Source organism: Aotus nancymaae, unplaced genomic scaffold, assembly GCF_030222135.1.
Source record: "Aotus nancymaae isolate 86718 unplaced genomic scaffold, 86718_ANA_hifiasm-v0.15.2.pri h1tg000089l, whole genome shotgun sequence".
NCBI classification, from domain to species: Eukaryota; Metazoa; Chordata; class Mammalia; order Primates; family Aotidae; genus Aotus; species Aotus nancymaae.
The window spans coordinates 22,797,534-22,823,660 of record NW_026988504.1 but is presented as its reverse complement, the minus strand read 5'-3'; the positions used below and the strand labels follow the sequence as shown (position 1 = coordinate 22,823,660).

At 56.0% G+C, this 26,127-nt stretch overlaps 1 protein-coding gene across 8 annotated transcripts in view; it reads right to left on the bottom strand.

The window, feature by feature from the left end:
* HDAC5 (histone deacetylase 5) overlaps nt 1–25,673 on the bottom strand; it is a 45,369-nt gene extending 19,696 nt beyond the window's left edge. The window contains exons 1-3 of one of the 8 annotated variants that reach the window (XM_064369282.1): nt 25,536–25,673; nt 19,496–19,706; nt 12,821–12,895 (exon numbers count right to left, since the gene is read on the bottom strand). In XM_064369282.1, coding sequence (XP_064225352.1) covers nt 12,821–12,895; nt 19,496–19,517 — 97 coding nt within the window. In that variant the 5' untranslated portion in view covers nt 19,518–19,706; nt 25,536–25,673. Of the gene's footprint in view, nt 1–5,195; nt 5,246–7,001; nt 7,182–12,820; nt 12,896–13,978; nt 14,056–14,158; nt 14,184–17,094; nt 17,828–19,495; nt 19,707–20,030; nt 20,315–25,535 lie in introns of those variants that run through there. The other 7 variants (XM_064369284.1, XM_064369283.1, XM_064369281.1 and 4 more) reach the window with 7 other exon arrangements.
* Nucleotides 25,674–26,127: the final 454 nt, after the last annotated feature.

Below are 26,127 nucleotides of genomic sequence, written 5' to 3'. Positions count from 1 at the left end.
GAATGAGTGTCACCAAGCCAGGAGCAAGACCTGCTGGAGGCTCAGGCCATGCCGCCGGCACGCCTGGAGTATGGCCTCTGGAACCCCCTGCAGGCAGGGTGGGGTGGGAGACAGTAAAGGCTAAGCACAATGTAGATGTCGCAGTCCCCACCAGCCAGCCTCTTCTCCCCCAAGCATGACTGGGAACATTCCTCTGTGGTTTGCCCGCCAGCCGTACTGACGACTCTGTGGCCACAAGGCCAGAGCCACATGTGCAGAAGTGGCCAGATGTGGCCAGAGGGTGGGGTTACACATACTCACTCACCCTTCTTCCCAACCCATGTCCTGCCCCAGCACCAGGAGGAAGGGTCCTTGGAAACTGCAGAAGGCCTTCCTGGAGTAGCCAGCCACAGTCCACGATGGTGGCAAGGAAATGGCAGCCAGCTCAGGACTCCTCAGCCCATGAAGTGCTCAGCAAGGCCCTGAGCTGGCCGGACGGTTATCTGTTCTTAGGCCAGGCTGGCTTGGCCCGTGGAATTCTGATCACTAAGCCAAGCGGTGGACGGGCTTCAACCTGCTGCTCCCGGCAGTGGCGGGGTTGCAGGAGCCGGATGCCAGCCAGCCCGCCCGCCCAGGGAAGGGCAGGGGTCCAAGCATGCCCGGCTCCCGGCAGATAACCCTGCCTCAGGCTGGAACTGCTGCCAGCAGCACTGGCTTCCCTTGCAGGAGCCCTGCAGAGAACACACGGGCTCAGGAAGGGGAATCTCCCACCAGACTGTCACTGCCACTGCAGCCGCAGCGATGTCAGGCCCAGAGCTACAGTGGGAGCCACAGCCCTATTGGTATGCAGGTGGCAGGGTGGGCAGAGGGCTCTGCCACGCAGCCTCGTTCCTATGCGAACTGGAAGCACAGGCGACTCCAGAATATTAATTTGCAGGGCCTGGGTGGCATGCAGCACCCCGGGGGTTTGCCAGGTGGCAACCTGCTCCACCCAAAGTGGAAGGGGCCATGGCTGCTTGGCCTAAGTCAGAGAAAGGAGGGGCATGGAGCCCCGAGTAGATCTGCCAGGCACAGACCCTGGAGCTTGGCTAGTCTTGCACTCTCAATGATCTGTGTCCTCTGTCAGCCTGGCATGAGCAGAGCAGATGGCAGCAGCTGCCATCAGCACCAAGCACCTGGAAGGGGAACTGGGTGTGTCATGATAGGAAGAGGCTCTTGGCCGCCTCCTGGTGGACCAAAGGTGGCTGGGGACCCTCTGGGAAAAGAAGAGGGTAGTTGGGCTGGGCATGGTGGCTCGCGCCTGTAATCCCAGCACTTTGGGAGGCTGAGGCAGGAGGATCACCTGAGGTCAGGAGTTCAAGACCAGCTTGGCCAAGAAGGCAAAACCCCATCTCTACCAAAAAATATAAAAATTGGCCCAGCGCGGTGGCTCAACGCCTGTAATCCCAGCACTTTGGGAGGCCAAGGCAAGTGGATTACTAGGTCAGGAGATCGAGACCAGCCTGGCCAACATAGTGAAACTCCGTCTCTACTAAAAATACAAAAATTAGCTGGGCGTGGAGGCAGGAGACTCGTTTGAACCCAGGAGGCAGAGTTTGCAGTGATCTGAGATCGAGCCACTGCACTCCAGCCACCACTGCACTCCAGCCTGGTGAGAGAGAGAGATTCCATCTCAAAAAAAAAAGCCAGGTGTGGTATCGAGCGCTTGTAATCACTAAAAAATACAAAAATTAGCTGGGCATGGCAGCGGGTGCTTGCAATCTCAGCTACTCAGGAGGCTGAGGCAGGGAGAATTGCTTGAACCTGGGAGGTAGAGGTTGCAGTAAGACTAGATCATGCTACTGCACTCTAGCCTGGGTGACAGAGCGAGACTCCATCTCAAGAAAAAAAAAGAGGGCAGACGAAGGGACACTGTTTCTAAGAGGATAGGTCAGGAGTTCTAGCTAGCAAAGAGCCCCACTGAAAGGCCAGGGAGGGCCGGGCATGGTGGCTCATGCCTGTAATCCCAGTACTTTGGGAGGCTGAGGCTAGCGGATCACCTGAGGTTGGGAGTTCAAGACCAGCCTGACCAACATGGAGAAACCCCATCTCTAATAAAAATACAAAATTAGCCAGGCATGGTGGCACATGCCTGTAATCCCAGCTACTTGGGAGGCTGAGGCAGAAGAATCACTTAAACCTGGGAGGCAGAGGTTGCATTGAGCCGAGATTGTACCATTGCACTCAAGCCTGGGCAACAAGAGTGAAACTCCATCTCAAAAAAAAAAAAAAGAAAAAGAAAGAAAAGGCCAGGGAAAGGTCACAGAGTAGGACAAGGCCCTGGGTCCTTCCCTCACCCCGCAGGGCCTCACTCTGATGGGAATCAAGAGGCCAGGCGCCTAACAGAGCCACCTCCTGTGGAGGTCGGAGGCAAGACTCTGGGGAAAAGCCCTGGGCCCTCACACCTGGCTCTATACTTTCCTCTTTCCTGGGACCAAGAGCCTTCCTCCTCCTGGGAGTGGTGGCCTCAGGAACAAGCAGCAGCACCATCCTGTCCTCTGGTTTTCTGCAGGGCTGACCACCCTGCCTCCATGGGAAGTCCTAGCCTGGGTGGCTGGGTAGGCGGGGCTGTGTGTTTCTAGCTATGCCAGAGCCAGGAAAATAGCAAAGCTCTGGCTCAGGAGCTGCCCTGCCCAGCTCACAGGCACAAGTGGCCATGGGCAGCGCACCACCTGAGTGACACTTCCTTCCCATCCTGCTGGGCCTGCCTCCTCTTCAGGAACCCCATTAGTCCAGTGGGGGCTTCTGCGACAGATTCTTCAGGCAGCTTGAGGGAAAGCCTACCCCTCTGGGGGAGATGATGTAGGTGCTCATGGGGCAACCCCTGAGACTACTGCCAGCACAGCCTTGGTCTACAAAAAAGGGTGTCCAGGCAAAGAGACACTGCCTCCAAGCAGACAAGTGGCTCTGGGCCATGAGGGGCAGGTTTTAGCAGTGCCTTGGGAACAAGAGTTCACAATAAAAATCATCTAGCTTCCCAAGAGCAAGGCCAGGCCTCCCTCCTGCTCTGAACACACCACGAGCTGCGGCCCAGCTCCAAGCCCTCTCTCAGAAACAACACCTCCAACTCAGAATCCCTGTGACAGGAACCCTGGCCAGTAGGGAAATGGAACCTTCAGTTCCCCCTAGAGAAGCCCTGGAGGGAGGGAGCTGCTGGCACAGTGCGGACCCGCCAGGCAGACCCAAGAGGCTTAGCACCCGCCTCTAAAATAAATAAAATATAATAATAAAATTAATTTTTTTTTTTTTTTGAGACGGAGTTTCGCTCGTTACCCAGGCTGGAGTGCAATGGGGCGATCTCGGCTCACCACAACCTCTGCCTCCTGGGTTCAGGCAATTCTCCTGCCTCAGCCTCCTGAGTAGCTGGGATTACAGGCACGCACTACCATGCCCAGCTAATTTTTTGTATTTTTAGTAGAGACGGGGTTTCACCATGTTGACCGGGATGGTCTCGATCTCTTGACCTCGTGATCCACCCGCCTCAGCCTCCCAAAGTGCTGGGATTACAGGCGTGAGCCACCGCGCCCGGCCATAAAATTAGTTTTTAAACAGACCCTGCTCCAGGAGCCACCAGCCCATAAGGCTAGGAGAAGGGAACCTAGGGGGCATAGTGTACAAGGCATGGGGCATTATTATTTTTTTTTTTTTGAGACGGAGACTTACTCTGTCGCCAGGCTGGAGTGCAGTAGCACGATCTCGGCTCACTGCAACCTCTACCTCCTGGGTTCAAGTGATTCTCCTGCCTCAGCCTCCTGGGTAGCTGGGACTACAGGCATGTGCCAACAGGCCCAGCTAATTTTTGTATTTTTAGTAGAGACCAGGTTTCACCATGTTGGCCAGGCTGATCTCGAACACCTGACCTTGTGATCCACCCGCCTCAGCCTCCCAAATTACTGGGATTACAGGCATGAGCCACTGCGCCTGGCAGCATGGGGCATTATTATGCCTCTTGAAATGTCTATACAGGACATAAATCAGGCCCGTGCAGACACTCCCCAGATCTAAGGAGCTGCCTTCACAAGAGTAGAGAAAGTGAAAGGGACCTTGGAGATCATGTTTGAACACCCTCATGGCACAGGCGAGGAAACCAAGCCTCTTAGGCTGCTCTGCAAACAATCCTACCAGCTAAGCAGCAGCAAAACAGGGATCTGAACCCAGGTGTCCTGACTCCCCGCGGAAGGCAGACTCCCGCTCAACACACACATGCAGCCTGGTTCCCATGTGGGGGTGGTCATATGTGCTCAGTGTAAGCCAGCTCGGGGACAGCTGAGGGTCTCAAAAACAAGAAAGAGGGGATGAGACGGGGGAGGGGTTGGGGAGGTTGTATGGGGGCTGGTGTTCAACTTTGCTCCTGAGCCCCCTTCTCTCCTTGGGCTAAAGTCCCCTCAGGGAGGAAGATCACTGACCAGTGGTCCCCAATACTGACAGAAAACAAAGCCTCCTCTCAGAACCCCAGGAGGCCCCTGAGGCCAGAATGGTTCCTGTGCTCTAGGAGCACAAACTGGACTCACTGACAGGCCCAGCACATAGGGCTGCGTAGGTTGCATCCTGAACATGGGCTGTCAGCTAAAGAGGTGAGTTGGGGCTGAAATCTCGCCCAAGCTCCAACTGCCAGGCCACGCACACTGGCATGAGGATGTGTCCACCCAGAAGAAGGGCCACCTTTTAAAAATCTGCACAAAAGAAGCTTTTATGTGGATTAGCAATGTTCCTACCCAGAGACCTGAGTTCAAACTCCAGCTCTCACTTACTGTGTGACCTTGGGCAGGTTCCTTTTTTTTTTGAGATGGAGTCTCGCTCTGTCGCCCAGGCTGGAGCGCAGTGGCTCACTGCAACCTGCGCCTCCCGGGTTCAAGCGATTCTTCTGCCTCAGCCTCCCGAGTAGCTGAGACTACAGGTGTGCACCACTACACTCAGCTAATTTCTGTATTTTTAGTAGAGACAGGGTTTCACCATGTTGGCCAGGACAGTCCCAATCTCTTGACCTTGTTATCTGCCCGCCTTGGCCTCCGAAAGTGCTGGGATTACAGGCATGAGCCACCGTGCCTGGCCAGTTTTCCTTTTTTTAAGAGACAGCCCTGGGTAACTGGCCCACCCTAGAGGGCAGAATCTGCCACCAGCACCCACTCCCTCAGGACCTCCCTCACCAGGCTGGGGAGTCAGCAGCTTCTAATTACCTTGTTCTGTCTCTTGGAGATTGGGGAAAGGCTCTTGTTCCTGTCCTGGCCTGAGGGAGTTTGGAAGGAGGCGGAGAACAGCATTTCACACCCTGAGCCCATGACGCTGTGACACCGATGACCCCTCCCCAGCAAGGACAGTTTCCCATGATCTATTTCTGTGCTCTTGTGTGACTAGTGAGGCCAATTTAGGCTCAACAGGTTCTACCACAATTCAGATACTATTTCCACATAGGCAAGCTGGGTCTGACTCTCACCTAGCAATTTTCACAATTCCTTAAGTAACACAAGTGAACACACATCACATAGTGGTTAAGAGCAAGGGCTCTGGAGTGAGAGGATGCTAGGGTTCAAGTCAGGCGCTCCCCCTTCATAGGGCAAGGTATGGGGCACCTCCCTGTGTTCCATGCAGGCATCTGTAAACTAGGAGGCAGAACAGCACCCACCTCCCAGGGTAGTTAGGCTCTCGAAAATGCATGCGGAGGAGCCTGGCACAGGGCCCGGGAAGATCAAGAGGTGCCAGGCAGGGCTATTATTAATGTCCTGACATTTTTTGTGTCCTGACTCTTTTGGCAACCTAGTCAAGCCTGTGGACCACTTCTCAGGATGTTTCCCTTTTTTTTTCTTTTTGAGATGGAGTTTCACTCTTGTTGCCCAGGCTGGAGTGCAATGGTGCAATCTCGGCTCAATGTAACCTCCACCTCCCAAGTTCAAGGGATTCTCCTGCCTCAGCCTCCCAACTGGCTGGGATTACAGGTGTGCACCAGCACACCCAGCTAATTTTGTATTTTAGTAGAGACGGAGTTTCACCATGTTGACCATGCAGGTTTCGAACCCCTGACCTCAGGTGATCCACCTGCCTTGGCCTCCCAAAGTGCTGGGATTATAGGCGTGAGCCACACACCATGCCTGGCCATCTCAGGATGTTTCTAAACTGCATAAAATCAGCCAGGCGCGGTGACTCACACCTGTAATCCCTTGGGGGCCTGAGGCAGGCAGATCACTTGAGGTCAGGAGTTGGAGACCAGCCTGGCCAACGTGGTGAAACCCCATCTCCACTAAAAATACAAAAATTAGCCAGGTGTGGTGGCTCACGTACTCGGGAGGCTGAGGCAGGAGAATCGCTTAAACTCAGAGGCAGAGGTTGCAGTGAGCTGAGATTGCACCACTGCACTCCAGCCTGGGCAACTGAGCAAGATTCCGTCTCCAAAAAAAAATTTAAAAAATCAAGTGCACAAAATGAAATACTTAGAATTCTGAAGTCTTTTAAGTGGGGCCAACTTCACAGACCACCTGGATTCTAAGGGTGCCAGCCTCAGACTCCCACCAGAGGGATGTCTTAGCACTCATTTCAGACTGTCTGAAGGTCACTCTGTGGTCCTGTCACAAACAAGGCCTTCCTGTGGGTGGCACACAACACAAGCTGGTGCATCCAGGGGCTGGGTATCGATGCCAGAGAAGGAAACTCTGAGAGCAGCCTCCCTCCCACTCCCGCACTTCCAGGCCATCTCACCTGCCTCACTGCCTCCAGGAAGGGCCACTCTGTGCTCTATGGCTCAGGCCACAGCTGTAGGATCCCTTTTGTCCCTCAAAAACATTGCTTAGCACAGATGAGCACAAGTTTCGGTGTTTGCTCTCGGACCCCCCCAGCTGCAAGCAGTCCAAAATTCTTCCCCAGTCTCTAATCTCACTAAGCCCCACTGCAGGAGAGAGAGCTCTCCAGTTCTATTCCACATCCTCCTGGGGTGAGGACATGGGAGACCCTAAGCCCCTCTTCCCACAAAGCAGACACAACGTGAAACTGACCTCAGAGACCCTTAGAGTGTCAGGGAAGGAAGGGCCTGAAGATCAGCAACTCAATTCCCCCAGTTTTCAGAGAAGGAAAGTGAGGCCAGAGAAGGAAGAGACTTGTCCAAGGTCACCCGGGAAGGAGATGGAAGACCCAGGGCTTAATCCCAGCTCTTCTGGCTCTCTCTCTGCTCCCCACTAAAAAACAGAAGGGGAAACACTGAGGCCCAGTGTCAAACTAAATGAGGGATGCAACAAGGAGCCAAACTCTGTATTAAGGATCCAGAGACCTAGACAAGGGCACCTGGTTGGCCCCAGAACATCAGAGCCCAGGCATGCAGAGAGAATGAGGTCGAGTGTAGGGAACCCCCAGAAACTTTGAGGCAGACTGACTCAAGGACCTTAAGCTCAGGGGATCAGAGCCCTGGTGGAAGGCACAAAGCACCTCTCACTGGTGCAGACAGACTTAGTGGTTGACCCTGGGATGCTCTCTGGAGGAGACGCAGATTCACGTTTCCCAGTCTAGCCATTTTCCAGCATACACCTGGGCACAAACCTACCGGCAAGTAAAAGGTACACTAACCATTCAAAGTCTGCAGCTGTTGCTAGGACTGTTTGCTCCACACCTGGGGTGGAATGCCAGTGGCTCCAGAGCAGATCCGCCTCCATCGCCAAGCACAGCACAGCCCTGGGTGTCCAGCAGGGTGCCCTGCCCACCTGGCTGTTTGCCATAATCCCCCATTCCACTGGGGTTTAGACACCTGCTCCCTGGCAGCTGGAAACATCCTCTCTCCCGACTGACAGGCAGCTGGGAGTTGGGTTTACCTCTCTGGGGTGACGGCCTCCCTCCTCCTGCACAGGCCCTTCTCCCAGGAGTCCCAAGACCCACCAAGGCCTTCCAGGGATGCTGATGACCCACTGGCCGACTGCTGGGCCCTGCGACCCCTGTTCACTCATCCCTCACTCAAAGCATGGTCTGAATCTATTCGCATCAGAATCACGTGAGACATGAGTTTAAATCATTGGCTCCTGGGCTGCCCTAGAGAATCCAAACCTTTGTGGTGAGGACAGGGTGTCAAGGCCTGAGAATCTGCAGTTTAATACCTTCCCTTGGTAATTCTGATGCACCCAAAAGTTGGAGAACCACTGCCTCACAGTGTCCCCAGGCTGCCTGCACTCATTTCTGCTGCCAACCTGACAGCTGTTACAGCTGTGTGTGTGGACACAGTTAATCTGATTTCCTGTCTGGCAGCTGTGTGGCAGGGAAGGGAGAGCTGAGGGTCTCAAAAACAAGAAGAGGGGATGAGGCGGGGGAGGGGGGCAGAGGAGGCTGTATGGGGGCTGGTGTTCAACTTTGTTCCTGAGCCCTCTTCTGTCCTTGGGCTAAAGTCCCCTCAGGGAGGAAGATCACTGACCAAATGGTCCTTAGTATTTACAGAAAACAAAGCCTCCTCTCAGAACCCCACCAGGCCCCTGAAGCCAAAATGGTTCCTGTGCTCTAGGAGCACAAACTGTGGACACTACACTGACAGGCCCAGCACATAGGGCTGTGTAGGCTGCATCCTGCACATGGGCTGTCAGCTAAAGGAGTGAGTTGGGGCTGAAATCTCGCCCAAGCTCCAATCGCCAGGCCACACACAATGGCATAAGGATGCATCTACCCAGAAGAAGGGCCACTTTTTAAAAATCTGCACAAAAGAAGGTTTTATGTGGATTAGCAATTTCCCTACCTGAGTAGGAACCAGAGACCTGAGTTCAAATTCCAGCTCTCACTTACTGTGTGACCTTGGGCAGGTTCCCTTTTTTTTTTTTTTTTTGAGACGGAGTTTCACTCTTGTTACCCAGGCTGGAGTGCAATGGCGCGATCTCGGCTCACCGCAACCTCTACCTCCTGGGTTCAGGCAATTCTCCTGCCTCAGCCTCCTGAGTAGCTGGGATTACAGGCACGCGCCACCATGCCCAGCTAATTTTTTTTTGTATTTTTAGTAGAGACGGGGTTTCACCATGTTGACCAGGATGGTCTCGATCTCTTGACCTTGTGATCCACCCGCCTCGGCCTCCCAAAGTGCTGGGATTACAGGCGTGAGCCACCGCGCCCGGCCAGGTTCCCTTTTTTAAGAGAGAGGGTCTTGTTATAGCACCCAGGCTGGAGGGCAGAGATCATGTCTCACTGCAGCCTCAAATTCCTGGGCTCAAGCAATCCTCCTGCCTCAGCCTCCTGAGTAGCTAGAACTACAGGTACATGTCACTATGCCTGGATAATTTTTTTTAACTTTTTTTTATAGAGACAGGGTCTGGCTACATTACTCAGGCTGGTCTCAAACTCCTAGCCTAAAGTGATCCTCCTGCCTCAGCCTCCCAAAGTGCTGGGATTACAGGTATGAACCACCATGTGCAGCAAGTCCCTTAAGCAGGTCCCTTAACCTCTCTTGAGCCTTCTCAACTATAAACTATGGCTATGGCTCATGCCTGTACTCTCAGCACTTTGGGAGGCTGAGGCAGGCGGATCACAAGGTCAGGAGTTCGAGACCAACCTGGCTAACACAATGAAATCCCATCTCTACTAAAAATACAAAAATTAGCTGGGCATGGTGGCGCATGCCTGTAATTCCCAGCTACTTGGGAGGCTGAGGCAGGAAAACCACTTGAACCCAGAAGGCGGAGGTTATGGTGAGCCGAGATCGCACCACTGCACTCTAGCCTGGGCGACAGAGCAAGACTCCATTTAAAAAAAAAAAAAGAGAGAGATGTTAAAGAAAGTACCTGATAGCTTTGTCACTTAGTGCATTGTAACAGTTCCACTCTCACCCTGAGTCTTACCCGTCCTATCTTCCTGTCATGCTTACACCTACATACCTACACACACAACCAAACCCGGAAAGTCTGAAGAGCATAAACAAGAACATTCACGGAAAGCCCCAAGGCCAAACTTGGACCCCATGGCACTTCCCAGTGTCCAAAGCATTCCTTCCTGGCACAAGCAGGATTCACACCCTGCCTCCACGGGAAAAGCTGACTCCTCCTCCACGCCTTCTTATAAAGTCCTGCACATTGTCTGGGCATCATCTCCACCCAGTACAGGACAAAGGGGAATCCAGGGCCCACATAAGGAAGGCAGAGAATTCCCCAGCTCAGTGTCCTTGAAACTCCCATACTAGAGTTTAAACTCCCAGGCTCCCCAGGCCAGAACTAAGCTTGGATGCTGGTAATGCCCACTGTGTACTGGGGGGCTGTGGCAGGGTGGCCAGGCAGTGACCTCACCCATCAAGGGAGACCTCTGATCACCATGAGCGGATGCTGAGATCCGGCCCCATCTTCAGGAAAGAACAGCAAAGTGGCCCCATCCTTCGGTAGGTTAAGACTCTGTCTCACCCGCTGGGTGACTCACTAAAGCTGTCTCTATTCACCTAGAGGTCTGAGCCCCAGAATAGAGGCCAGGAATCCTGCCAGCAATCCTGGACTCCAGCCCTCCCCATGCGACATTCATTCATCCATGTGCCAGGCACTGTGCTAGATGCTGTGCAATGGCAGCAACCAAGACAGCCCAGAGAGCAAAGACTGTCCCTAAAATAGGGTTCCCAAGATGCTGCTGGAGGTGGCAGGCAGGCGCACCCTCAAAAGCCCCTTGCTCCAACCCCTTAGGCTTGGGAAGTCTGTGCAATTCACACTGTCCAAAGAAGCATCCCTGGACACCTGCTTTTTCAGCCACAGGCTCTTGCATCCTGTCTGGAGACCGATCAAGAGATGGGGAGAGGGGGTGGGGAGGGAAACACCAGGCCGCCCGGGCCCTCATGGCCGTGTTTATCTGGGGTGGATTTTTTTTAACCCAAAGGTTAAAGTGTTTCTATTTGAAACATCTATTTACATTCCAGAGTCCAAAAAAAAAAAAAACAAGGCAGCCGAGCTCCAGGCCTATATCTGTCCCTAGCCGCGTCACAGACACAGCATCAGAGCTGCGCAGGGGGAACATTCTTAGCCCTCTCCCCGAGCCGCTGAGGTGACTCACACCTCCCTCCTGCCAGCATGGACCAAGCCACCACTCGGAAGGCTTGGTCCACCCCCAACACCACCAGCCAGTGTCGGGGGTGGAGTGGGGAGACAGGCATCTGGAGAGAGGGGCTGCCTGGGGGTCCATGCAGGGGCAGCCAGGCTTAGGGAGGGGATGAGAGAGCAGGATCCCAACCTTCGAGGTTTCTGGGGTACAGTCTGAAAGGAGGTGAGTAAACAAGCCAAGGAGGAAACTCCGGGCCAACTGCTGGCTGCTGCTGGTAGCAAGGAACGGAGGGGACAGGGCAGGATGGGTGGACCTGATAAGCCACACAGGGTAGAGCTGCCTCAAGCAAATGCTCCATGATTATTCTGCCTTTCAAGAGACCACCTTACGTCCCAGAGGCCATGGACTAGGGGCAAGCAGGCAGTCTTTTGCTGGACCTGTGGACTCCAGACCAGGATAAGAACCAGCCATCTGGGTTTATTCCTCATCCCAGGGGCCTGTGTAGGTGGCTCCCAGGCATATGCCCCTACCTCAGGGGACTTCGTGGGTACCCTGTAGAGCTGGTCCTCAAGGTTACACCCCCATCCCAGCCCCAGCCTACAGGGCTGGCCCCAGGGTAAGGCCCCTATCCCCGGGGCCTGCATGGATACCCTGAAGGGCCATGCCCCTACGTGAGAACACTGCATGGGTATCCCTGCCCGGGCAGATGATAGGCCATGTTCCAAAGATCTTCTGAATCCTCCCAAAACATTCATTCTCTGACACATCCAAGTCACACTGCAACCTTATCCCTCGGCAGCTCAGAGCCAAAGCACAGGGACCTGCAGAGGCACACAGTTCCCACCTTCCAATTCGAAGCTTGGGATGCACACCCACATATCCATAGGCAAAGACTCCCCATTCACACGCACACACACAGACACCCACACTTGAGTGCCAAGTCACTACCAGGAGGGGCCAAGCAGGCATGGGTCCAGCAGGCCCCTCCCTGGAGGAAGCATCTTGTGGTGCCGGCCTGGTGGGAGGCTGTGCCAGAAAGGCTTGATGCTGCCAACAGGTTCCCGGGAGTGAGGGAAGGAGTGGCCCAGCTCTGGGGGACCCCACCCCTAGCCAAGAGCCAAAAAAGGTTACTGCTGAGAGGGTGGCAGGATTAGGGGGTCCTAAGCCCATCTGAGCCAGAGTAACACCTCTTCATCCTCATGACATGGGAATCAACCCAGACCTGGGGAGAGGAGCGCTATCGGGAACTAGCTAGGGGCAAAGGCAGCCAAGCCCCTCAATATCTGAGCTGTCAGCTTCTGCCTAACTCCATCACAACTGCACCAAGCCTCCCCAAGTGTCTGATTCTCAGGAGATTCCTGGCTGGGGACTTGGCGGAAGTCACTGGACTTGATGCTCTAGTCCTTCAAGCCAGAGGAGCCGGGGTAACCTTTATTCCTGTGGACACCTAGCTACGCCTTCTACCCCTGCCCAAACCTGGGGAGCGGGCAGCAAGGAGGCGGGTCACTGACCCACTTCCTCCCCTCTGACCACAGTGCCAACTAGGCCAGGATCCTCCAGTAACCCCCAGCCCCTAGCAGCAGATGCCGACCCTGCCAGAGACCAAAGTGACTGGAAGTGAAGCAGCAGAGTAGAGCTGCGGGGCACAGGGGAGCAGCAGGCTCTGGGCAGGGAGGGCAGGGGCCTCTCTGAGCAGGGATCCCCCAGCCCTGTGTATTCTCAATGAAACTCTCAATACAGATCTACGCAGGACACTATCTGCGAAAGGCTCGGAGCCAGATGCTCAGCCCAGGGACAAGGATACCCGATGACAGAGGGCAGGCAGGGACACCAAGGCACTTACCTGTCACAGGGATGCTGTGCAGAGAAGTTCGAGGCAGGATTTCCAAGGATGGTTCCCGGCCTGACATCCCATCTGCTGAGAAACAGGATTCTGTCTCATAGATGGTCTGCAGCATCTCCACAAGTCCCTGAGCCTTGGGCACCAGCAGCATGCCAGGGAGGGGGCCGCCAGAGGCGGGAAGCCAGCCCAAGGAAAGGTGGTCAGGTGGCCCGCACTGCGCAGGGGTTCCCTCAGGCCACTGCCAATGGGACCCGCACTGTGGGGAAGTGCCTCATCCGGCCTGGGCACTCCTGGCGGCAGGAGGGGCAGGGAGGTCCAAGAGCTGCAGGCCCAGCTCTGCTCTAGAGGGGCATCCGACCACCAGCCTTTCCTTGGTTCCCGGGAGCTGGGATATGGCTGAGCACTTGGGACAGGAAGGGGAGCTCAGCGGGCAGGCGGGCTCTCTGTGTTCCCTCCCAATCCTGGGTGACAGCTCTGGGCCCGGCTCCCTGCTCCTCCTTCCCGAATGAGCCGCCGCCGGCAGCTGGCAGGAGACTGAAATAGCAGTTGGGGGAGGGCCCTGTCTATAAATAGGTGGAGCATGCTCAGGGAGCTGCGGGCCGGCTGCCAGGAGGCCCCATGGGGGGGGAGGCGGTTCTACCCCAGGAGGAAGCGCCAGGCGAGGGGGATGGGAACGGGGGAGGGCCTGCACTCAGGGCCAAGGCCACAGCGCTGGGTGGCCAGAGGCTGGGCTGGGGAAGGGCGCCGGCCGGGGTACCCATGCATCTGGGAGCGGCTCTGACTGCTACTTTTGGCAAGCAAGCCAGGGGATGGAGACCAAGAAGCCAGACTCAAGCCTCCGTCTGCCCTCTTGCCTTCCAGAGCAGGTAAAGGAATAGGAAGGGTCTGGGAGAGGCTGGCAGACAGGCACCTTCCCTGGAGTTCTAACAGCCCCATGGAGGTTTGCTTAACTTCTGCCCTCCCACAGAGCTGAGAAGGAGTGGAGTGCCTCCTCACTCCTTCAACCAGCAGAGAGACCCCCGAACACCTGCCAAATGGCAGCTCCCTCCCGCTCGTTCTGGACTGTCGCCTCCAGAGGCTGCTCAGTCTCAGCTTCTTTCTAGGGGGTAGGGATATTCTTCCTGGGCAGACAAGGGTTCCCTGGTCCCCTCTCCTCACCCCAAGCCTGGGAAAGCGGACCAGGGAACACCTGTCCATTCTCGCAGCACAGGTAGCTCCTCCCTAGCCATGTGCCAGGTGTGGTGCTAAGAACATCACATACATCATCTCATTCTGCATGGTGACCTTGGGAGAGAGGTACAGATAGGAAAACTGAGGCACAGGGAGATGGTCACTCACCCTGGGTCATACAGCTGCTTAGATGGCAGGGCTGGATGTCTGAGACTCAAGTCTGAGCTCGAACCACCACTACACTGCCTCCCATTTCCCAGGGTTTCTATGAACAGGTACAGTAAACCCTGTGCTCAAGTAGGAAGAGACTTGAGGTTGGTGCCTTGCTAGGGAGAGTCAGGAGTCTTTCAGCATCCAGCCAGTCCCCACCAGCCAGCCTCAGGCCTGGCAGCACAGACTCTGCTCCCTGGGTCCTGGTGCTGGTGTGCCGTGAGGACCGGTGCCACTCCCATGCCCTCCCCACCGCTGGCCTGCCCCTTCTCCTCAGGTTGTGCTCCCACTGGTACAGAGATCCCACTTGACCCCCTGACCTCACTAGAGCCTTTTAATAGCCTGGTTATTCCTGTGTCTGCATCCCCCTCCCCCTTCCTGATGTCACAGTTGCTATTTTGGAGCCCCCTCCTTGCCCCCCACTCCAGGCATGGAGCCAGGGACACCTGTCCTCTCTCTGGACTGGATGACCTCACCCTCTTGTTGGGAGCCCAGGAGGAGCTGGCCAACCAAGGACACAGTGGCTGTGGCTCCTGGAGCCCAATTTCCCAGCCAGCTTCCACCAGTCAGGGATGGCAAAGGGGTCCCCTGCCCTCAGACTGGGAGTAGGAGGATTGGGGGGACCACACCTATAAGTAGAGGCAGGGTTTGCCAGGCCCTAGACTGGCAAGATGTATATGTTGCGAGGAGGTACCCAGTGGACCAGGAAAGAAACAGGGGTCTGGAGCTGCAGTTTCTAAGCCAGGGCAGATTCTAGAAAAAGACAATGGAGCAGTACTCCCTCAGAGGCCTAGCGCTGGTGGACACCTCACTGTATGTCCGGGGATCTCGTTTATCACCCCTTGTCCCAAGCTCATCCTGGCCAACAAGGCCCTCTCTCAAGAGGAAGGGAAGGGAAGGTCTCCATCAGCAGGGTGATGGGCAGCAGATTCAAGGGAGCCCAGAAAGCCGGGAGTAGCAACCCCTCCCAGCCTAGGACTCCACCCACCCAAGCTAGGAGCAACCAGAAGGGCTGGCTAGCCCTGTCCCAGCTCTCTCTGCCTGCCCCAGGCACAGGAGTGTGGCAGGAGAGCCCTGTTCTAAAGAAGAGGAAATCATCAGTTACCAGGACTCAAAAGCAGGGCCCCCAGAACCTGGAGCACCCAGACATCGAAGGAAAGAGGCCTTCCTGCTTTGGGAAGATAGGAGCACCCAGGACATGGACACCCAGAGGTGGCTAGAGCTGGGAGCTTGGAACAGCCTCGCAAAGTGTCAGACATGGCCAGAAAATCCTCAGTGCAATTCCCAGAATCCTCCGAGGGAATGAGAGAAGAGGTCTGGGATGGGGACAAGTGTCTTTTTTTCTTCTGAGATTCAGGTATTACAAGGTCCTCCTAATGTCTAACTTCAGTCCTTCATGCTTTAGCCCCTCTCCTTGCAGTTCATTTCTCTTTTCCATCCTCTCCCATCCAGTGCTCCCATGTATCATCCCATAAACCTTACAGAGCACCCACCAAGCATCGGATACATGAGCTTCACCCAGACCCAGGACTGTCCTCCCCAGACTCACTCCACCCCTCCCTCAAAGGCTGCACTCTGACCTCCTAGCTCTCTGAATCTGAAGAAGGAAAGAGCCTAACGCTGGCTTCAGGTTCCATTTCCTGAGCCCAAAGGCTGCAGGGGTGGGGGGACCCTGACCAAAGGGCAGAAAGCAGGGTCTGCTTAGCGCACAGTGAAAAAGCTCCTGGCCGAGGAGCATCCTGAATGGAGTGTGAGATGCCAGCTTCCCTAAGCCCCAGATACATCAGGCCTGCCTGCCCTCCTGTTCTTTCCCGCCCTTCGAGCCCAGCCGTGCTGGAGCCCATCGGCAAGGCCTGGGAGCCGCCATGTGCCAGGTCCCAGGCTAGGTGTTGGCTGAACTCTCTCATTTGAAGCCAAGTCCAGGAAAAATGTGAACACCTACTTTGGCATATTCTACTTCCCCTCAGGGTTGACCCTGCCTCCTCTGGCCATTCCATTCTAAGCCTTCAATCCCTTTGGAACGACAGAGCAGGGAAAAGGAGGGGAGAAGCAGGCCCCAGTCTGCAGTGAGCACAGAGGTGTGCCAGGAGGCATCTCGGGAGAGAAGGGAGGCCGGGTGTCCACTTCCCAGACCCCTGCCCCATGCCAGGACTGACCCACTTTCTCACTACCTGCCTTCCCTGGGGGCACAGAGGCAGAGCCTGAGGCTGGGAGGCAGGATGCCGAGGTTCCTGGCTCCACCCCACACCCATGCCCCAGTTTCTCTGGTCACCCAGAGACCAGGGTTGGTGGGGGGGAGCTGCCCTCCCTCCTGGGAAAGGGAAAGAGAGAAAGTGTGAGGGTTCTGGGAGGTGCTGGGCAGGCAGGTGTTGTTATGAAGCTTATCTCCCTCCCACACTGGGGAGAAGGATCCTGGCCGTCTCCTCCATGGCCCCGCTGCCACCCAGACTGGCTTGCACAGTGGGCCTCACTCTTGCCTGCTCTTCTGGGCAACAGCACAGAGGAGAGGGTACAACTAGAGCTGGCCTGGGTCCCAGGCCCCTGGGCAGCTCCTCCAACCTGGTTGGGCAGAGCCTGAGCTGCAGGAAAATTCTGTCGGCCTTTCAGCCCCACTGAGGAGAACATGTAGAAGCAACCAGTTCCAGAAAAAGAAAGTAAGCCTCAATCCTCAAGACCCCTTTTGCCTGAAGAAAAGGCAGAGATCAGGGAATGTTCTCAGGGAAGCGGGCAGTCCCATCAACAGCCTCCACCCGTGCTTCCAAGACTGCGAAAGAGGTAAATAAGGTCAAAGGCTGGCAGGCAGCCCAAGCCAGAGGGAAGTGATCAGCTCCCACCTCCCTGGGTGGTGGGCCCCAGAAGGAAATCACTGGCAGTCTCCACCTGCTGCCCCTCACCAGAAAGTCTCTCTTGCTAACATGTTCCCCGTGACCGGCAGAGACGGCTCATCTCATGTTTTCTTCTGCCTTCCACAGGCTGAGCCTGTTGGTGATACTCAGTGAGGACTTGCCACACAGAAAAAGCTTTACGAGGAGAGGAACTGAGAGGAACTACAAGCTCTGCCCCTTACCCAGCCTGCTGCTCTGCACTCTGGGGAAAGAGGCAAGTGCCGAGAGAAGTGAGGAGAAGGTGGGAGGCACTCAGGGGCTGGAGCAGACCCTGGGGACCAGCCATTTCCATCCTTCCCACCTCTGTCTCCTGCCCCGGGGCCCCATACCTTTCCTTCTTGGGGCTCTCTGCAGGGTATCTACAGGGAAGTGGACACCCGCGTGCTCTGGCTACAATTCGTGGTTTCATTTTACTTCTGCGGAGTTCCAAGGCATGTGGTTTCCAGACTTCTGCCAGGCACTGGGCACCCCAGCCCTAGCCCAGATGCCAGCCCCAGCTCTGGGAATAGCAGATGCTAGGCCCCTCAGAAAGGAAGAGCTGGGGGGAGGCTGGCTATCTCCTTGGTCCAGGGCAGCTAGAACCCCATAACTGGGAGAGCCAGTCCCAGAATCCCAGGAACACTCTGCAGAAAGGACCTCAAGCAGACATCCCCAAGCAGTGGTCCCAGTTCCAAAGCCTCTCAACAGTCCTAAAGTGAGGTTCCCATCCCTAGCCCCCTCCTTTTTTCCCCTCCTTCCCCCACACAGAGAAGACAGCATCTCCCCCTGCTGGGGGGAGCTGGAAAAACCAGCCAGGAGGCAGGACCCATCCACAGGCCCACTCGGATGCCCCTCCCAGCAGGGCCCAGCAGTGACTCTCAAGCCGCCGGCCTCCAGCGCTGGTGGACACGCCCTGCTCCTCCAACACTCCTGTCAGCTCCCGCAGAGGTGGCTGCAAGGGAAACAGACCGCCAGCGTCTGGAAAGGTAACCCAATAACTTCATCTATCCTGGGTTGATTATGATCACATTTCCCTGCAAGGGAAAGAAACCCCAAAGCTGGGAAATATCCTTTCCAAGCCACCAACAAGAGTTAAGACCCCAGCCCCATGGGAAGCAGGGACTGGAAATGACTCCCAGACAGGTCGGCGTCACAACTCAGAGGAAAGAAGCCACTGGCACGACTGCCCGACGCAGCTGACCTTGCTGGGGTAGTGTCCAGCCGAGACATGCAAGGGACAGATGAGGACCCAGGCCTCTCCTTTCCCTTCGCCACCCAGCCTCAGAGGAGGAAGCAAGAAGGCAGAGCTAGACAGCCCACCTGGCCCAGCACCTATGGGCTGAATGAGGGCAAGGGCAGAGGCAGGAATACCTGACGGGGAACTGCAAACCCTGCAGGAAGGATGACAGGGAAGAAAATGTGGGGTGGCGTGGATTCCTCCCTGATGCTGCTTCTGTACAATCCTGCAAATGGGTATTCATCCTAAGCCCTAATTGCCCTTATCTCTAAAAGGAGAAACATCCACCCACCCCTGCATAAAAAGATGGGAAGTATGACGGCCATGGAGGGCTGAAGTTGAGCAAGATGGACCTTTAACACTGCGGACGGAGACAGCCAAGGAGACGGCAGCCATTACTCTGACCACACTGCCCCAGGACCCTCCCTGGAAACAGCTGAGGGTCTAGCTCAGGCCACCAGAACACAGCCTCCCAGGCACACATCCAGACCCAGCTGCACATAAAGTTGCCTGGAGTCCCCCCAATAGACTATTTCTGGTAGCACTGGACAGGGTCCTAGGAGCAGAAAGGAACAGGAAGGCTCAGAGTAAAAGACCCCAGATTAGGAATCTACCATGTGCAGGGCACAAGAGAGGCAGTCTACCTCCGAGGAGAGCCAAGACTCCTCTACACATGTCATCTCGCTCCCACCCAACGCCAAACACCCGCACATGGAGGTTAAGGCCCAGTGCCCTTGGAAACCTCCACTGAGAAAAGAGTATGGAACACAAACATTCCACCGAGGAAAGAAGCCACCATCACAAAAAGGAAGCTGGGCATTCCGCTACAGTAAAGAAATTCCTCCAACATCATCCCAGACCGCCCGGAGAGATCCAGGGACACACATATCCCCTCGGGCCCACCTGTCTTGGCTAGCAGAGCAAGGTGGAGCTGGAACGGAGCACCCCTAAGTTGGGAGGGCAAGCATCGGGGGCAGAGTAGGACCCATGCCTTCCCAGGACCCGGCCAGACCGTCGACCCCTCGTTTCCCAGGTCTCCCTCATGGGCCTTTCTTGTAACACTTCTCCACTCCTGACCCCCTGATTCCCTTACAGCTCAGACAGAAAGGTCAGCTGGCCTGGACGGGAAACCCACACAGCCCATTGCATCCAAAGCTACCCCAGGGTGCTCTTCTCCAACCTCCCAGCTCTTACCCGACTCGTTGGGAGAGTTCATGCCGGCTCTGGGCCCGCAGGAAGCTGGCGTTGGGGGCTGGGACGGGAGGGGGTGGAGCTGCGGTGATGTCAAGAGAGACAGACGATAACAGACAGACGGACGGGACGGGAGCCCGGGGCCGCCGTGCCTCTAATGCCCATCCGAGGCCATCCTTCGGGGCGAGGCAGTCAGGCACTCAGAACGGCATCCCTGGGGAGAGATGGAGCAGGGTTAGAGGCCCCTAACTCAGGAATCTGAGAGCTGAAGGAGACCATGGAGCTTGTCAGTTTAACCCTGGGGATGAAAGGGATGAGAGGGATGAGAGGGAGGGATACCTGCCCACAGCCATGGTGGAAGTCAGCAGAACTGGAGAGACCCTGGTTTTTACTAACTGATGAGGCTCCCAGAGCCCAAGGGATAGGAAATGGCTATGGTGGCCACACCCAACACACCCCTTTTCAGGTGAGTGTCTACTGCCAGGTGGGGAGACCCTATAGATTCCTAATGGTGCCTGCCATGGGACTAGGTGCGTACCAGAGGAGAAAGTGCAGGGGGGCTTCTGGCCTCTATCCACAGCAGCGGGGAGATGCAGGGTTGATCTGGAGTCCCTGACAGAAGTTAAGGAAGAAACTGGTATCCCAGCCTCTGTAGCCTAAGCCGGGACTCCTAGGGGAGTCTTCTCCCCACTTTCTGATCCTTGTGCCTCTCAACTCTGGAAAAATGATATGCTTCTGTTTTGGTCTCCCCCATTCAACAACAGACCAGGACAAGAGCTCCTGTTTCCAGGAACTGAAAAAGTCAGAGGCCTCTCCATCCCAAATCAAGTACCCATGGCCTGGCAGGTGCAGGGCCCCAGCCCAGGGCTTTGTGGATCTTGTACGGGTAGTGCTCTGTGTAAGGAGGTCTGGTCCAGGGAGGTATGAAATTCGGCCTGTGTCCTGCCTGCCAAGCCATGGCCTGACATGCTGAGTCCACCCAAAACAAGGGACAGTTTTTCCCAGTTTGTACAAAAGAAACAAAAGGCCCAGCAGTAGCCCTGCTGAGGCCAATACAGTAAAGGAGAAGGTATTACAAGATCATGGCTTTGCCAACCCATGCCCACTCCTCCAGCCTTCCCCCGCCCCAGCTCCATAGTTAGTCCTCAAGCCTCAGACACTATGCACACAGCCACCTGGCCCATCCCTAAACAGCCCACAATCCACCCCAGACATGATCTCATTCATTTGCTTCCAAATGAAGGCAGGCCCTCCAACACCCAATGAAAGCAAGGTAACAGGAAGCCATCAGAGGAGGCTGCGAGCTGCTAGATATTTAAGCTCTAACTCTGCTTCCCAAGCCTCGAACCAGCAATCAGCTCTGCCCCCTAGACAGCCCCACCTCCTGGCAGGATTAATTCTCAGTAAGCCTTGCATTCTCATCAGATTCCCAAGGGTGGGGTCCATTTGGAGCCCAGAAGCCAGCTATGGCAGAAACACAAGAACATGAACAGACACACACACACACACACACACACACACACACACACACACACGAGAGAGACCTTGCTTGCTGCTGTCTGCTCTTGCCCACAGGGCTTGGACACTATGGCTGGAGAAAAGAGCACTCAGTTTTGGGGGCAGAGTTGAAGCGGCTAAATTGCTCCTGACAAGCACAGGTGTGGGATAAGGACAAAAAAGGCTGTGCAGGGCTGGGGCCAGGCTCAGGAATGTGGCAGGTAGGGCTGCTGGTGCCCTGGCAGGGCCCACGTGGGCAGACAGTTCAGCCTGTGCCCACGCCAGGGCTGGCGCCCAGTCCCGCTCACACCCTTTCCCGTGGGCTGGAGAACACAGGTTCAGAAATTCCCACGATTCCCAGCAGCCTAAGTAGCCCAGCCCATCTCCACAGTGAGAGGCATCTCCACAGTGAGAGGCACCTCCACAGCAAGGTGCTAAGGGGCACAGCCCTGGTGGTACAGAAGCCAGTTCAGCTCAGTCCGCAGCCCCCATCATCCTAACCCACCCACTCTTCCTCTGGGTCTCAAAGGTACTGATCCTCACCCCTGAGGCAGAAGAAGGGAGCGGCTCCCTGAACTCATGGTAGGCTCAGGACTCAGCTCCATCTACTCCTCCCCATCCTATAAAATTCAGCAGGATCCCTGGGCCCCATCCACCTGTAAAGAGTGTCTGCCAACACCCCCATCAATCTCTCAAGAGAACCAGAGCCACAGGCTGGGCCTCCCTGAGAAACAAAGCAGTGTTTACGGCCTGATCGGGACAAGCACGGATTCTTGTCTAGGGTGGGGCATGAAGGGGAGAAGGGGTGCCTGATGTTTAAAACCTGAGCTGTTTGTTCCCACATCTGCCAGAGAAATTCGCTGGGTCTCAGTGGGCAGACAGGGACCAGGAGCTACGTCCCAGATGACCTAACACTTGGATGCCAAACCAGGAAGCGGCCCAGCTTCCAAGACATCGTAAGTAAGCAGATCACCTGGCCACCCTGAGGGTCCTGCCCCACAAACTCACACCCACTCTTCCTTCCAGACAGACTCCTACCCTAGGGGTTCCAAATCACCTCCCACCTCCAGCCAAGACAGCCGGGCAAGGATGAATGAAGGAAGCGGGCTGCATCTCACCCTACAAGCTCATGGCTGAACTGGGGGAGGTAGGGCAGAAACCCTAGGGAGACACCCCCCATCCCATTCATAAGCAATAAAAACTCTGGCAGAGGGTGGGAAGAGGAAGGCAGACAAGTGAGGGATACATGGTACAACGCAATGCTACAAAGGCCGCAGCTTCACAATGCTGCCCCGTAGAGATCTTGTACCTTGAACAACTCCCTCGGCATTCCTGGGGAATCAGGTGTCCCTTGGAGACCCTCTCTGGAACCTAGACTCCAGTACCACCATGAAACCCCTTCCCAAAACCCGCTCTGGCAGGGCCAGAGCATCCAGGCCAGGGCACCCCCTGGGTCATAGGTGACAGGGTCAAGCAGTGTGAACCAAGTCTTGGGAGTCTGAGATTGTTTCACTCTACCCCAACAACTTATCAAAAAGTTACAAGCCGGCCGGGCTCGGTGGCTCATGCCTATAATCCCAGCATCTTGGAAAGCTGAGGCAGGCGGATCACCTGAGGTCAGGAGTTTGAAACCAGCCTGATCAACATAGAGAAACCTCATCTCTACTAAAAAAATATAAAATTAGCCAGGCATGGTGGCACATGCCTATAATCCTAGCTACTCAGGAGGCTGAGGCAGGAGAATTGCTTGAACCCGGGAGGCAGAGGTTGCCGTGAGCCAAGATCGTGCCATCATTGCACACCAGCCTGGGCAACAAGAGCAAAACTCCGTCTCAAAAAAAAAAAAAAAAAAAAGGTTACAAGCCAAGACATCCCACTCAAAGCCACTAGGGACTTGTCATCTTGACCCTCCTGACCAGGCCACAGCCTACCCCTATCCTCAGCCTCCGAGAGCTTCTGTTGCCTGGTGCCTCCCCCAGGATAGGCCAACAGAAGGCCAGAAGAATCGGAGCCATGAAGAGTGGCTGACTTGGATGTCCAGGCCCCAAACCAGGGAAAGGGGGAGGGTGACAGGGGAGGAAAAAGGCACCAGCCTGACAAATTCATTTTTGCAATCGGCCCATTTCTGTTTGTCTGCTCAGACACAGCTCCAGGCATCTGCACAAGCCAGATGGAGGAGGCTGCTATTTCTAGAAAAAAAAAAGGGGGGGGTGGTGAGAGGGGAGGAAGGGAGGAGGCGGAGGCAGAGGGCAGAAGATGGGATCTGTTTGCCCTAAAACCTCAGGCAGAACGATACCCTCTTCCCAGCACTACCAGACAGGGTCCCCATTCAAAAAAGGGCTGGAGCTGGGCCTGGGGTGAGGTGGTATGGGAAAGAAGAAAGGCAGAGAAAGTTTAATTAGCTAAAGTCAGCTACAATAGGCCCCCTCACAGGCTGCATCAGGTTTTCATTCATAAGCAAGCTACAGTGCTCCAAAAATGCCAAGAACCACCCCCCGTGCTGTCTCCCCCTCCCCCCGCCACCACCAACAGGAGTGAGTCCTCTAGCAGGCTGGCTGAGCCTGATGCTGTGTTCCAGACATCCCTCCTCAAAGGGATGTGAGTAGGAAGAATTAATTATTAAAGAGCAGCTGGTACTTCAGCACCAACTGCGCTACCCCCAGTTCCTATAGCTGATCCCCCATCCCCCACTATGAGGGAACACAAATGACCCCCCTAGCCCGCAACATTCCCAGGCCCCATTTCTAAACATACAGTTAAGACGCCACCCCTAGGGAAGGAAAAGCAAACCTTTGTCTCTGCAGCTACTTGGGGTGGGTGGGGCACGTGAAACTGCTGCCCACCCTCCAAATTACATGATCCAGCCAAAGTAGGAGGATATATTGGGGAAGAAGGGGAGGATGGCACAGAACATCTCCTCCATCCTTGCCCCCAAGTAACCCGCACCTGAGACCTGTTTCTCTGGTCTCTGGCATGCGCACATTCCCAGGATAGAGTGGAGATGCTGGGGGCCCATTTCCTGTACTCAGATAGACCCCTACTGCCTTGTCAAGAAAGCCCAGATCCAAGTTCAAATAAAAAGAGGGCAAAGAGAGGAGTCAAGAAAAAAGGAAGTAGGAAAACCAAGATCTCCCCAAGCTCTGCGTTTAGGGAGGGAGAGGAAGGAGGGAAGACTGGAGTGAAGAAGCAGGCAGCCCCCAACATGGCTCACCCACCATCCAGCCCAGTGAAGCATCTCAACAGCCAGCACAGGCTCAGGGTGCCTAGGACTTGGCCGACTGAAGCGCATCCCTGCCTGCCTACATCCTCTGAACCTAAGAGGAGGCAGAAGGCAGAACCCAGACCCAGGCTGCAATCTTGCAAGGCAACCTGGTCAGGGGTCCTTTTGACCAAGACTCCTGGATCTTGCCCTCCCCCCTACCTCCTTTTGTTCCCATAATCTGGCTCTATCCTCCCCTCCCAGTTGGATGCTGAAAGCAATCACCACCACTTCCCCAAGCTCCAAACCTAATTCCAGGTCCCAGAAGCATGGTGGTCACTGACAGAGTGATGGGTCCCTCTGCACCCTCCTAAAAGCAACTGCAGCTATTTCCTTTCATTTTAGGGACACACCTCAACTCAGAAAGGGTATCAGTCAGGGGTATCAGGTGGTCATCTCTCCCAAAGGAAGCACCCAACCTCCCCACTCCAACAGCCCCCCCAGGCTCCCAGATTAATTACTTATCACCCAGCCAGTTCTCATCTTCCCCAGGGCCCCAGAGAAGGGTGGGGTGGAGAAGCTGACTCCCCCAAGTTAACAAGGCACGGGTAGTGCCCCCGCCTCCATGAAATACAGACCCGGGATGAAAAATCGGGGCATCCACCCTAGACAAGAAGGAGTTGAGGTGGGGAGCTCCATTTCATCTCCTAGTTCTCACATCCTGCTCCAGGGTGTCAGACAGGAGAAGAGGGTGGGAACAAACGCAGTAACGCCTCAAAGGAGAGAGGGTGAGAATAATGGGAGAGAGGTAAGGTGGACTCTGCAGTCCCCCTCCTCATGCACGAAAGTCAAGGGCATAAAATCAAGATGCGTTCCGAGCTTTGGGAAGAAGCGCTGTGGGTGGGCAGCACCCTTCACCTCAGAGTACCAAGAAAAGGGTGTCCAGCGAAGAGCGGTCTGCACAGAATCTAGGTGCAGGGCTCAAATGGCTCAGCAACGCAACATACGCCGCCGGGATAGGGGCAAATCAGACAACCCAGGTCGGTCTCCGAGCCATTTGGGGGCGCGGGGCGCGGGAAGGCGGGCCCCTCCCTTACCTGCAGGGAAGGCGCCCCATTCTGGGAGGGGCAGGGAGAGGCGCGCGCAGCAACCCCGATGCCCCGCTCCGGGGCTAGCGATGCTCCCGGGGGGCGCCGGCTGGCACCCGGGCCCGGGAGGAAGGATGGGGGCCGCGTAGCGCGGCGCGAGCGCGGGGAGCCCGGGGACAGGGACGACAGGAGGAGGGGGCACCGCTTCGCGTCCCGGGGGCAGGGGGAGATGGGATCTGGGACGGGGCGGCGCGCTCACCCGCTGCGGCTCGAGCTCCGGCTTCGCGGGCGGCGGCGGCAGCAGCGGCGGCGGCAGCGGCGGCAGCGCCTCCTCGACGGCTCCTCCATCTTTGCGGCGGCTCCTCCGGCTCCGCTCGCCGCCGCCACCAACAACAACATTCGGAGACGTCACTCCCGTCACGTGACCCGACCCGGAGCTAAAAATAGACCCAGACCCCCCCCACACCTCACCTCCCCGCAGCCACCACCAACCCCTCCCCTGCCTCTCGGCCCTCCCCGTCGCAGGCGGGGCCAGCGACGCCAGCGTGACAGCTCCTTAAAGGGCCAATGCCCAGCGCAGGGTTGGGCAGAGACGGGGTAGAAGGGAAGGGATCGGAGCCCAGCGAGTAGAAGTGGAAGGAGCGCTGCAGGGGCAGAGTATGAATGCTGGGGCTCAGCCTTTGGGTTGTACAAGTTTCCTCCCTGTACTTCCCAGACTTCCTTTTCAAACCGTGGATGGTGCAATCGTTGCCTGCCTAAGTTGCTCCCCTAACACGCCCTCCCGCGGTCGGGGAGGGGAACTGGGGATGGATTCCCAGGGGCTGGGAGGGCCACCGCAGCCGCTGCAGCGG